General features: G+C 40.3%; 1 protein-coding gene across 3 annotated transcripts in view; it reads right to left on the bottom strand.

The window, feature by feature from the left end:
- The window catches only part of COL4A6 (collagen type IV alpha 6 chain), a 137,070-nt gene that overhangs the window by 26,121 nt on the left and 97,098 nt on the right, over positions 1 to 13,851 (bottom strand). For 2 of the 3 annotated variants that reach the window (XM_075763625.1, XM_075763623.1), the window contains 14 exons: positions 13,601 to 13,636; positions 13,129 to 13,191; positions 12,445 to 12,480; positions 12,276 to 12,317; positions 11,313 to 11,405; positions 10,212 to 10,265; positions 8,732 to 8,791; positions 7,765 to 7,809; positions 6,483 to 6,536; positions 5,094 to 5,163; positions 4,257 to 4,367; positions 3,266 to 3,415; positions 1,568 to 1,672; positions 498 to 658 (listed from right to left, as the gene is read on the bottom strand). In XM_075763625.1, coding sequence (XP_075619740.1) covers positions 498 to 658; positions 1,568 to 1,672; positions 3,266 to 3,415; positions 4,257 to 4,367; positions 5,094 to 5,163; positions 6,483 to 6,536; positions 7,765 to 7,809; positions 8,732 to 8,791; positions 10,212 to 10,265; positions 11,313 to 11,405; positions 12,276 to 12,317; positions 12,445 to 12,480; positions 13,129 to 13,191; positions 13,601 to 13,636 — 1,080 coding nt within the window. Of the gene's footprint in view, positions 1 to 497; positions 659 to 1,567; positions 1,673 to 3,265; positions 3,416 to 4,256; positions 4,368 to 5,093; positions 5,164 to 6,482; positions 6,537 to 7,764; positions 7,810 to 8,731; positions 8,792 to 10,211; positions 10,266 to 11,312; positions 11,406 to 12,275; positions 12,318 to 12,444; positions 12,481 to 12,567; positions 12,634 to 13,128; positions 13,192 to 13,600; positions 13,637 to 13,851 lie in introns of those variants that run through there. The other variant, XM_075763626.1, reaches the window with a different exon arrangement.

The raw sequence follows: 13,851 nt of genomic DNA on the forward strand, positions 1-13,851 counted from the left end.
TGTTATGGTTGCTGTTTCATAAAAAACACAGCTCAACACTCACTAATGTATTTAGCATACAGCAGTTGAGAAGGAGACTGCATCTATGGCACAGTTTTAACAGATATGAGCAATGATGTGGAAAGATCTCACCATTCCATTTTTTCAGGTCTTCTCTCCATGCAGATGTATATCTGCATCCATGTATGCCTACAGCCAAGAAGCCCTGGGATGAATAATTGTTACTGTTTTTCTCTTGACTGCTAAACGTGCAGTTCTCAGAATTTAAGAACCGTTTCTTCTCCCATTTTTTTTTATAGGTGATAATTTCTCTGCTTTCAGCTTCTTTTCACAGATCAGTTTCTGGATTGCCATTTTTCTTTTTAATTGAAACAAGTAGAAGAAATTAGGAAAAAAAAAAAGTGTTCTACTGCCACTACAATCAACACCAGCAATTGCACATGGACACTTTTTCTCCTTCAATTCATGACAACCAATACAAACTCTTCCTGCCTTACCGGAGGACCTCGCAGTCCTGGTGCGCCCACAGTGCCTGGGTCTCCACCAATGCCCTTAATCCCAGGCACACCAGGGCTTCCTGATGGACCTGGTGGACCTGAGATGCCTTTTAGACCAGCTCTTGTAACTCCTCCATCACAAGCACAATCACCTGCCTCTCCTGGAAAATACAGTCAACACTCCAAACTCAGTTTCATTTGATAAAGACCCTTTTCAGTTGCAAGAGCTCCAAAAGCAGTATTTCATTCAATTAGGACAAAGTCATTCTCATACGATTTGATTTTTGTGCCTGCTCTGCTCAGGTGATGTGAGTGTCAAGCAAGTGGAGGTCAGGTTTTGGCCAGGTTAATTTCTATGCAATGCCCATCACCAAATTACCACGTGTACTGTGAACCTCAGCACTTCTTGGCTTCTTCCCAAAGATTTAGACTCTCTAAACAGACAGTGTTAGGAGAGTTTCAGGACAGAAATCTTGTGCTTTTTTTAGAGAGATAGTTGTATGTCAGAGAAAGCAAATCCATAGTCCCACTCACAGTAGGCTACAGTGACCCTCACCTGGATATCTTTATATTTCCCTGAATCGTAACTGGCCATGGATCCAAACAATTACAAAGCACAGTGATGTCTGCGTCATCATGGCTTTTGCTGCTGGTTCTGTCACAAACTAAGACCCAAATTCTCATCATTTTTATCACAGAGGACAATATAATTAAGTTTCTCTGTCATTTCCAGCACATAGTGCAAAAAGCAGTTAACAAGATTTTTATTTCTAAGTCTCATTACGTCTTATGACTTTAAAGTACAACTTACTTAGCTAATTTTCTGGGTACGAGACGTTTATCTGCTGAGCCTGAGCAGAGTAGGAAGTAGGAAATAGGATTTTACTGGCAGTGCTGGGCACAACTCTCTCTAAATTGTAAGGGATGTTGGCTCCTTTAATCCGTCTCAAACTCCTGTGATTTGTCATAAAGACACTTCCACTTCATCCCTTAGGATATTAAGCACATGTAAATGTCTTTCTGAGGCCCAATGACTGCTAAAAGGCTCTCCCAACACAAGAGTCAATTACCTTTATACCCTTTTGGACCCAAAGCTCCCGGCAGCCCTCTTTGTCCAGGCTCCCCTGGGGCCCCAGGCCTTCCATCCAGGATCGTGTCTGAGGGGAATGAAGGGCCTATATGCAGAAAGAAGGCAAGCAAAATCCATGCGAAGGCTAGATTTCCAGCTCATTAATTAATTACAACATCAGTTATGCAACTGACAGAAATGGCACCAGATCAAACTGCAACTTTGGAAGTTACACAAGGAGATGGAACTTGGTTGGCATCACAGGCTGCAGTCCTCTGCCACATGTTTGCTTCTAGCTCCTCATACAGAAAAGCAAAAGCTCTCACAATGGGGATGCAGCAGAGATTCATTCCTTTACTGCTCTACAGTGGCACTTTTTCAAAGACTTAACAGTTGGCTAAAGAACTAACCAAACTGTGAACGGGTTGTATGAAGAATGGCAAATTACTTGGTTTATGGTAGATGTGCCTTTACGCTCTGAGAGAAGCTGAGACTCATATAGATAGAAGTTGAAGGGACAAATCAATGTATTGGTGATTGCGATGACTGGCTATTGCCAGAAGCTATCACATACAAGCAGTGCCTCTGCTGCTGCTGCTGGCATGGTAGAGTCATCCCCAGGGCTACCTGTCTTCTGCAGAGCTTCTTGACTTCTCATTAAGTTGCTGCGGCTCAGGAAAGAGACTAAATAACAAAAAGGTTAAGGGGACTTTCCCTGTCCCTTACTTTATAACTGCAAGATTATTTTCTACATCTCTTTATATGCTGAATAGAATGAAACATGAGCTGACAGCAACAGCAGTGGAAAGTGATCTAACAATCTAAAACTACTGTGTCTGAAAACCCTTCCCCTCAGTGACAACAGTAAGATGGAGTGCTGACCAGCACTCGTCTATGTTCCATGGAAACAAACTGCAACCATCAGCTAAAAACAGCTACAAGAGCTTTACAGACGCTGCAGAAAAATGAGCCAGATTTGACTTGCAAACAGTTATTGGTAAGAGAGCACTTGTATCTTCTCCACAGAAAATCATTTCATCAGACCATGCTCATTGGCTCCATCACTGGAGTGTGCCCTGCTCAATTCAAAAACAGAACAGGCTGTTTGAACTTAGTTTATGGCAGAATGGTAAAACATAAGGTTTGTGTAAAATCAACTCTTTTCATGTAATACTCAGTTTCTGAGGAAAACAAAACAATGCATAATTAATCCAATCAGGCAATCCATACAAATGAATATGTAAAAATAAAATCACACTTCCTTAGGTCTGAAAACTCTTCAGGCATCCTATCGGACTCCTGGTATCCAAAATGCTTAACTCATGAGACTAGACATTTACCCCAGGTTCCCATAAGGTCACAGGCTAGTCTTTGTCTAAGCCAGTAGGAGCCTAGCCTAGAACTTCAAAGTCCTCTGTGTCATAACTTGTGTCCACACAAGCTTGTGCTTCAGTCTCTCAGGCTACCACTCTAACAATAATTAGCTAATTAGCTGTATTTTCTTACTTCAGAGGGGTGGCTGCTGATATATATATTTAAGGTTGTGAGTTACAATCACAATGAAGCATCAACCAAACATTTAAGATCTACAGATCTTTCTTTGCCAGTCCTCAATGGCAAATAAATAAATATATAAATGATTATTTGTCTTGTTTCACTCTGAATCCAATATAAAAATAGATGTTAAAAATATACATACGTGGTGAACCAGGCAAACCCGGTGCTCCTGGCAGACCCGGTAAACCATCTCTGCCGGGAGTGCCTGGTAATCCAATTGTTGCTCTTCCTGGTTCTCCCACTTCACCCTTCACGCCTGGAATACCTGGAGATCCTCCAGGGCCCATTCCATCTAGACAACAATGACACAGTGAGCAGCTCTCCAGCAGCAAACACATTCTAGTATTTTTAATGTTATGAAAATTACCGTTGTGTCCTGAATGCAACCATGTAAGCACAGAACAATTTGTAATTGCACACAAAGGACAACTTACTAATCAGAGGCACCGACTGGCTCCCATTTACACACTCTTTTGGTCATCCAAAAAACTTCACAGGGCCGCATTTAAGTCCCACTGCTCAGTTAGAGAATTAACTATGTAAGACTGTGGTTTATTTATTTTCTGATTTCCTTGGAGTGAGATAATTTCCTTACTAGTTCCTAGTCTCTAGACCATTGCAGACCAGGACTCCACAGATGACATTCAAGTGAAACAGAAACTTTCAAGTGAGATCTTTGATGGGACGTATGGGTTCCACCTACACTGGCTTTATCTAGCCAATCTGTTAGCAACCTATTGCGAATATGAAAACTTACTAAAAAAATAATTTTCAAAACCATTTGCTATTATTTAAAATGTAGGAAAGGTTCTGCCAATCAACTAATTCAAAATGGAAATCAACCAACCAATCTCCTGTGTACACTGCTACACCAAATATTCGCACCTGAGGACATACCCAGGCTGCAATCATTGTGGGACTAATTCTGCTCCCATTCAAGTCAACACACTTGGCTTCTCTGTGTGTCATCCCTGCCTCCTATGTCTCATACAGCAGTCTGCAAATCAGCCAGCTGAAGGAGCATGGAGAGCTTTGCTCCAATACCATCACCATCTCCAGGCCACTACTCAGAGCCTTCTCAGCAACAGACACAGAAAACAGCCTGCTAAGAGCGGCGTTAGCAGCAGCTTTACCTCTCTCCAGGGCTGGAAACCCTGGAGCTCCTGGAAAGCCTGGTAAACCACTGATCCCTTCATCTCCTGGAGGACCAGGTATTCCTGGGCTTCCAGGGTCACCTGGGGCACCTATTAGACAAATAGAGAAAAACAAGGAGGAAAACCTCATGAGAATTTCTGCTGAAAGACTGTTCAGTCAACTACCTTGGTGGCCACTGATCATATTGACAGTAAAGGTTACAAAGCCATTAGCAGTAAGCCTGTTAGTCAAAGTTAACAATAATGGGAAAAATTCCTCCTGACCTGTTAGAGGTTGTTTCAAACTTGACTGCATGTGAAGGAGGAAGAATAGGAGACTGCACAATTTGTACCTTTACCTTTATAGCTTCAGGAGGTGTTCCCATCCAGGCCTCATTCAGCTGTGGCATTAATTAAGCTCATTTTCTCAACAATATTCTTACCACACTGAATGACATATAATAGCAGAATGCCATTCAGAGTACCCATTTCCAAGCAACACAAGGAAGCCATTTTTCCTTAGTACACTGAAGAAAGACACACAGACACACAGCACTTCCCCATGCTCACTCACATACAGTCAGTGTCTCAGGCACAAAATTTCATTCTGCCTTGAAACATATCATTCTGCAATGTGAGGACGAAAGGTTTATTGTAAACCCTGAAGTTATAAACATGGGACCAAATCTGTATGCCAACAATACAGAAATTAAAGGAAAAATAACAAGGGATGGGTTAGACCCAATACACAATGTGGAAAAGTGGTAAAATATAGTAAGAGGGAAAGTTGGATCAGAAAAGATTAGACGAGTTCCAAATCAAAATGGAAACGCGTACCTGAAATGACTACACCTTCCTTGTCAATAACGATAGGAGGGCCTGGGGGACCGATGTCACCTAATTCACCCTGTGGAAGAAAACAGATTCATGCCACAGTCAGATGAGTGACGGAGGGGAAGGCTGCTTGTCAGGAAACAGACTGTATTATGGTAGCAATGTCTGTGGCCATTCACTGACTAACCATCATTCTTTGTCTTGGTGAAGAATTCACTTTGTTCTGCTATTCACAATCATCCACTGTCCTGACTTGCCTACTTCCTGTCTGATGAAATTGATGGCTGCTTCAGATAAAGTGTTCGCTACTATCCAGCTATCCTCTGAAAGCATCCCGTTACCTCAAATAGGAAGCGCAGACATGTATATATATACCATGTGTACTGGTGACCAGTTATCATTATCAGCATACTGACCAATATCAGGTAGATCACATTGTTCACCTTGTAGTAAAAGCAAGAGAGCTCCTATGAACATACCCATTTTTAAAAGCATTCATCACTGCAGCTGTCTGTTGCCTTGGAATCCTGAATTTCAACTATAGGAGCTTCCAGGAAAATGGATTCCTCCATGATAAAATCACCCAGGCAGAACAAGCAAGTTGTGACAAACTGCAGTATCATTCCTTCCTCTCACTCTAACGCAGTATCAAACCCTCTTTGAGGTAGAAAGTGCAAAATCTGACTGTTGTCCAAATTGCCGTCATATTTATAACATAAACACCACGCAGTGAGCCAAGGCAGTGCACACTTTGTTGCTTCTTTCAGTAATACTCCTCTGTGCACAAACCTCTACTACTACTGCTTCCACGTACTCTTTACAAAAAAGCCCTTCAGTATTTGCATACTGCCAACCATATGCCAGTCTCGGTGGCAGGTAAGGTTTTTCACAGCAAACTACTATCGAACCATTTTCCACTCAGTTTCCAGACGTCTGACTGCCCAAGTTGTGAGATACCCAGAAAATGTCTGCTACGCATTGCCTATCTCCAGTACGAGAAATCGAACACATTCTTTTCAGGCTTGTCAATACTTGTAGATCTGTGATCTAAGACTTCAGATAGCCTTGGCAGCTATCTTAACATCCACTTACTTCCATCTAATCTGTAAATATGGCATTGGTGTAAGGATAAAGGAGACCAGAGAGACTACATCTACAATTGTAAGTCATGAAGTTACATGAATGAACATTGTAAAGGTATTAAAATACCCGAGTGTTCATAGTTCAGCAACCATTCATTTTTATCCGTAACAATAAAGTAAATGAAGAACCGAAACATACTGAAAATTACAGTGATAGATAAAGAGATTTGATTGGGGCAATGATACTTAATTTATTCATGCAAATATCTTTAAAAAAGCAACGCTTTAGTATTTTAACATGAGAAGTTACCTTCGCGCCTTCAACTCCATCCAGTCCTGGATAGCCTGGAATACCTGCGTGACCCTGCAAAGTCACACAGGAGAAGATTGTTGCTCAGTGAGACAATAAGACAGTGGCATTATTTGTTAGCTGAGACATCTGCAGTGCCTGGACTTGAATCACAAACCCAATTCATTGTCCTACCAAATGTTTGCAGAAGAAATAAAGAGAAAACTGATGGCATCAATTTCTCAGCACTCACAAAATGCCACAGCTCCTTTAGGCCTCCTTGTGCTGTAAAGATGGTGAGAACTTGGGAGCAGGCATGAGGGTGTCCAAATCAGGAGGACACCTTGGAGTTCTCACAGAACCACAGAAATGCTTTTGGAATGAGGAGTCTAGAACATTATTTTCCTTGTCCCCCATTGTTTTCCCTCTACTCTGCTCCCCCTCCAACAAATTACTGGCACCAAAACATTCCAAGCGACACTGGGAGATCCACCTCTCCAGCTATCCATTTCCTGGTAGCTTTCTTAGGGACACCAAAATTCCTCTTCTGGGTGTGTGACTGACAATCTACACAAAAGCGATCTACTGTTCTCTACCGGGTAACACATTCAACCTGGCCCAGTATGGATTGCAAATCCCACTGCCGCTGCAGACAAAATGGGATATTCCAAGAGCTCTGGAGCAGGGAACCTTAACTTTAAACCTTGCCTGTGATTCTGAAATCTTGGACAGCTGTCAGCCCCAATATAGCCCATACACAGTATTGTTGAGAAACTTGTCATAAAGGGCTTAGTTTTAATCATATAATTTTTACATAGTGATACGAGTTAGATTATATTAGAGATACCATCACCTTCAGTATATGTTGAAAAGGACACACATAATATACAAGAAAGTGACTGAATTCCAGGCTGCAAAACGAAAATCGTATTCTAAAAGTTGCTTTCTTGAGCAGCTTCCACTGCTATATCTGCAAGTGGAAGCACTTTAACACGTTTTCAGCCACTTGATCACCTGGCCATTTCCACCTTCAAAAGGGGAAAAGTGGGAGAGTGACCATGCCAGGAGTGAATGTACAATTTCCAATCTGTGGAGGTGGTCCTCTGAATATGTAGGGATAACTAGAGAGATAGTTAAAGTGATCTAGAGTTTTACACAGACTTTCTAGTTAGCTCTCACTAGTTTAATAAGGCATTCATCCATCAGAGAACTTGGAATCACTAGATAAGGAAGTCAGTAGATCTTAAGCAGTTACATGGCTTCTGTAATTATAAATGCAGTAAAAAAATAAAGAAAATTTCACCTTTCTCCCAGGAATCCCATCAGATCCATCCAGTCCCAAAAGACCCTAGAACAGCAAAAAACCATTCACTTTCAGAGGCTCCATCTCAGTCTGGTCTTATTATATCAGGCTCCAAATATCTCACACCAAAGAATGAAAAGTTAAAACTTGAAGCTACCAATGATTTTCCATATCTCCCAAATATTGACAATAATAATTAAAAGAATTCAGCAGAATAATTGATAAAAGAAGTCTTATCTTCTTTAGGCACTTTGTAATCAGTGGTTCAAATTAAATAAGTCATGGTGTCTCAACTTACTAGGAAGTTTGGTAGGTAGTTTGTAATTATAAAGCTATGGAACTTAATGCAAGGCAGACTTTCTATCTTGAAAATTCATTCTGCACATGCAGAACAGAATGCCTTGGTCTTCCTGTTGTGTATAAACATATCTCTGCAGGGTCATGGTGGTTTGAAGGCTCTATGGCTGGTGTGTGATTGAGCATCCTGTTAACTCCCAACATTCACTGACTACTTAGACCAACATCTATTACCAGCTTCCCCCTTTCTTTCCCAAATATCTATCTATGTTCTCTCATGGCTGGTTCTGGCACTGGTTAAGAGCTCCCTAACACCTTTGCAAGGCCTCTTTATTATCTTCATTTGGACCTCCTGCAAGCTTTCTTTTCTGTGAAGCTTTCAAAAAAAACCTGGAAAAACACAGGCTCTGCAGTATCAAGACCTCCACTAAATACTTCCATATGATTTTCTTGGACTGCCTTGTCTGTATACAGCTTTCATCTCACCTTTAATCTGAGACTTTACTGAGATAAGAAGTATCTATTGGTTCTGTTGTTGTATGGCACTGGCTACTATGGGACCCAGTCCTATGTCTGAGACTCCTACACACTTTGTGAATGCTTCTGTTGATGAAAGGCCCACTTCACGAGTCTGAGAACAGGCATTTAAGGATTTTGTATAGTTACCTACCCTGCCACCTGGTAAGCCAGGCACACCTTTTTCTCCTTTTTCTCCAACACCTCCAAAGCCCTGAGGAAAAATGTCAACATTAAATCTGTGATCTCTTTGGAATTGAATAGCACAGTCCTAAGACAAAATGAGCACAAACCCATCTATTAATATAAACCGTACAACAGAGAGACTAGGGGAACCGACTGTTTCTGCCAGGACTCTTTTGCCCCAGAAACAATACCTGTATCAACCAGACTTGGCAGTATGTGCAGTACATTACCGTCTTCATTCCCCAGGATTCCATCCATTTAAACCATGGCACATCTCTCAGTAGCAAATGCAAGTAACCCCATGCTCGAAACAGCAAAGTCCTGCTACTGCTCCTCTGTATTGAATTCTACATTTAGACATGATTTTGAATCTCATTTCTTAACAGCAGCAGCTCAAGGGAGTGCTCAGAGCACCCTTTTTCATTTCTAAAGCCTAAGAATGACACAAAACTAGCATTTTCACGCTCAACATTTGGAAATGTTGGGTGGTTTTCCCAGGCAGCAAGAAGTATCAAATTCAGAGATAGAACACCAGGATTTAATTTCAGGGAGAGTTACAGTAGTCAAGCAATTTTCAGGCTTCAATCTTGAAATATCTTATGGTTGTGGTTAAGTTCACACATATGTTCAATCCCACCAGCTTCAATGGGCCTCTTGTGATGCATCGAGCTAAAAATGCACATAATGGAACATGTCCAGAAAGGCTAACAACAAACTGTGCTTCATGTACAGGTTTTTCTTGCACGTCTTTCTACTATGAACATCTGTACGTTGAAGAAACTGGCAAACAATTTATCTTATTAGTCAGAAGTTCCACAAAATATTTATTCCCTAATCTTATCGAAATAACCTGTGTTTACAAAAGGTTATAAGCTGGGAAATAGCTCTCTGGAATCCAGGGATAAATTGTTGTTCTTGATTCATACAGAGAAGATGCTACACATTCCTGAGTTTATGAGCACTAATGTTAAACAGCCTATTTTAAAGCTGGATATATATATACAGACAGAAAGATCTGCATGTGCTTTACAACTTTAAAGTAAAATAACAAAAAAATATGTTTAGACATAATTAAAGGAGAAAAAAAATTAGGATTTTTTTTTAAATATGTCTAACTCTCTGGGGGACATCAAGAAACACTGCCATCAAGTGGCCACATAAAGGATATGTCTACTTGCAGTTCTGCAAACTACAGGTTATGTGTATTGAAATGATGGCTGCTTTGTAACATGCAGAGTAGGACAGCATCACCTTCTTTGTGTTTCCAGGACAAAATACTATCAGATTACAGTTACACTCTTCAAAAAGTCTTGTGGACATTTTAATCAGATTTTCAAAGTACTTTGGTGCCTAGAAACTCCTGTAGAGACCTTGTGAGCTATTCAGAGGGTGTTGAACCATCTAACTCCTATTAGGCATATATTAAAAACTCTCCTCTTTGTCCTTACCGGCACGCCAGGCAATCCTTTGTCTCCAGGGAATCCTTGAGGGCCTGGCTCACCCTGACAAGGGGAAGAGGTAAACACAATAAATCACTGTGCAAAGCAAGACTTTCCCCAATGCACCCATCATGCTCCTGACTCCTAAAGTAAGGCCTTGTAATTTGTTTGTCAGCAAGCATACTTGATTTGTGTCATCATGTGCCAAAACACAGTATCTCTCAGCACAGTGCCGGCGCATGCAACAGATTGTCGGTGACCACTTCCCATGGCTTCAAAGACCAGTACTTGGGAATTGTTGTTCTACTGTCCTCCACTGCTAGAAGTCAAACTAGGAGCATTTCATATCGTCACCTAGGCAATTGGAGCATGCATAGGACTTCATGGAAAGCAGCAAAATAACACATATTGAGATAGCATAATGTCTTCACAGTCCTGCTTACAAATTCAAGAGTGAGCCAAAAGGAATGGTGTTCGTTTGAATCTCACCTCATGCTAATAAACTCCACCAGGTAAGACAGCATCTCTCATGACTTATGCAGGGGGCTTAGGCAAGCTCAGACTGGGCTCCCAAACCAGCCTGTGTAGGTCCCAGATTAACTCAGTATGCCTAAATTTCATGTGTGTAGAGAATCTTTAACTCAAGATCCATACAGCTTTTATAAAAACACTGATGAGCTAAATACATACCTCAGTAAATGCCAGGATAACAAAGTAAAGGACAGAAATCTGATTATTTCAGAGTAGTGTGCATCATAACCAAAGCAAAAGAGCTGGAGCTTTTTATTTATTTCTCTAATTGGATTTGGGGTTTTTTGCTTCAGTTGACATAATTCCACAGGTCCAACAGAAACAAACTACAGTCCATCCATTTTTAGGATTAATGATGAAAACCTTTAAATAGCTTTCAGATTTCTGAGAGGTATGCATTCTCCAGTGGTCCACAGTGCTCTGAGCTAAGAATATTTTTATTCAATAGCCATCTGGCAGATTAAACTAGTACAGAAAATGATATTGGTTTGGAAATATAACAGCCCTCACAGTCCAGTAATTTCATTCAGCCTTGAATGAAGGAGCATGGGGAGGGTGAGGGTTTGTAACTGAATTTACCTTTTCTCCTTGCTTCCCTTTTGGAAATCCCATGAATTCCAGTATTCCAGTGGATGGTGGGGGACCTGGAGGGCCAGGCAACCCTACATCGCCCTGTTGGCAAAAAAGGCAGAAAACAGGCAGAACATTTTTGATTTCCTATGAAAGTGGCTTGTGAATCAGAAAAAACCCCCACTCTAATTATATCCATGTGCATAATATCTGTGATAGTATCAAGAGTTTCATCATGGAAGTCAAAAGATCAGACAGAAAATTAAGATTAACAAAATGCATTAAATCTCTTCCAGAAGAGTTTTGGATATAAAACATGGCAATAATTAAAAAAAAAATAAAAAAATAAAAAAATTCAGCTTTTGAATCAACAGGAGAACATTCCACAAAATCTTTGGGGAGACATATGAAAGAAAAGAAGACAAGAAACAATTAGAAATGTAGAATGCTGAGAACCAGTTTTAACAGCAGTAAAATCAAGTCCCAAATTGAGAACTTTGAGAAGCCCCATTATGTCAGTGTAAATTCTCACACAGGCTGCAGGACACCCATTTAGGATAGTGAGACCATAAATTACACATCAGTTGACCAACCCAAAGAATATTATGAAAGCCAAAAAGAATGAAATCAGTAGAATAATTCAATACAAGAGGGGAGGGTCCAAAGAAATGGAAAGACAGAGATTCAAAAGATGTCTAAGGACCTCATGTCTTGATACCCATGAAATACAGGGAGGAACTGAGATTTTTCCCTTCTCCCTCTTCATCCAGAAAAAGCTCCCATCCTTTTTTTTTTGTGCAACAAATAAGCAAGACTCTTTTGTATTTGGACTGTCAATCAGTCCAAGAGAAGAAAAGAAAAAAGGAAAAGAAGAAAATGCTATAATCTAGCCACTTTCTGGAGGATCAAGCTATGATGGAACACTAAATTATTATTTCATGCTCTTTGCATAGCAGAACAAGTTTCACCCACCTTTTCTCCTTTCTCTCCTTGAAAACCTAATCCCATGTTACCCTAGGACAGAAAAAAACCAACGATGAATGAATAATAAAACAACAGCATCACTATCATCTAGGCCACAGCACTGTTAAAAAAGCCAACAATCAGGTGTAGAAAGAAGATAGGAAAGGTCGGTACTTACTTTTGGACCTGGTGGCCCAGGGGGACCCATTGGACCCTAAATATGAACAAGATGAAGATTTTATTTCTTTTGACTTAATTAGGATGCACACAATTGGAGCAATGCTGGGATCTGCAGTGGTACCTGAACTTTTATCTCTTGCCCCCAAAGCAAAAGTAACTGATACGTATGCTCTTCAAGTCTTCACATCTATAACAGACAGCATAACCCTTTGGTACTGTGGTTAATTAAGAGCAAACTTCAATTTAAAAGCAACAAACACATAGTTCATTTTTACCTCTGCCCAATGGAAACTCTCCTGTAGTATCTTGAAAAAGAAACTCTCTAGCCTATTTCATGATGTCAAAGGCTCCAGACATGCAGAGATATATCCCCTCTGGTCCCAAGATGAGGAAGTGCTCAGAATAGTATAATGTAGTGTTTGTAGACAGCACTCTAGGGCTTTGCTGGAGCCCTCATTCACGATTGCTGCTCTGAACACTGCTCCAGAGAGGAGCCTTTCCTCTTGTGATTAGATTAAACTATCTAAGTTCAAGTATTCCACGCTTGAAGTCAGCTCTGCTCAGTCCTTTTAGAGGCACACACGCTTTTGCTCATTGTCATGACACAAATACAGACAAGGAGGGATAAGTGCCAGCATTTTGAACCTTTCTATCAACAAGGGTAACAGTTGAGATCTCTTACCTGCAAACCTGGCAATCCTATAGGGCCTGCAGAACCTATTGGACCTGGAAAACCTTTTGGGCCCTACAAGAACAACATAGGAGAGATACAGAATGTGTAGCACTTGCCCCATCAAACCCCAAAGTGAGTCTCCGGAAACATTAAGTAATAACCCCTAATGAAGTATGCCAATTTAAATACTCTAACAATCCATTTCATATTATTGGATGTATTTTGAAAAATCAAAGTTTGAGTTCAATGGTAGAAGGGAGTTTGATGTGAAAAAGGAAAAACGGAACAGATAATAGCAAAAATCTGACTTCCTCTACCATAATGTGGATCCATTCATACCATTACAAAGCTAGAATTGCTCGTGCTATTGGTATTACACGTGGAAATACACAGCCCACTAATTTGAAAAGTGTCCTTGAAAAGCAAAAATTACCTACTTAATATTCTTTAAAATCATTATACCCCAAATTAAATAACTTACAGAAATTCCATCCAATCCAGGAAGACCATATTCTCCCTAAAAATTATAAATGCATGAGTAAAAATCACACTATGTTATTGCAACAAACTATAGGGAATATTAATTTTTGTAGGAATAGAAATATTTGCTGTTAGTTAGTATTAGACCAAGTGTAAATGGGAAAATATATTGACACCTGTGCTTCCATATTTAAATTGGGTAATAGAGAGATTCCAAAACTCCGGAGAAATTACAACCATTTTATTTACAGG

The sequence above is a fragment of the Balearica regulorum genome, chromosome 11 (genome assembly GCF_011004875.1).
Source record: "Balearica regulorum gibbericeps isolate bBalReg1 chromosome 11, bBalReg1.pri, whole genome shotgun sequence".
NCBI lineage: Eukaryota > Metazoa > Chordata > Aves > Gruiformes > Gruidae > Balearica > Balearica regulorum.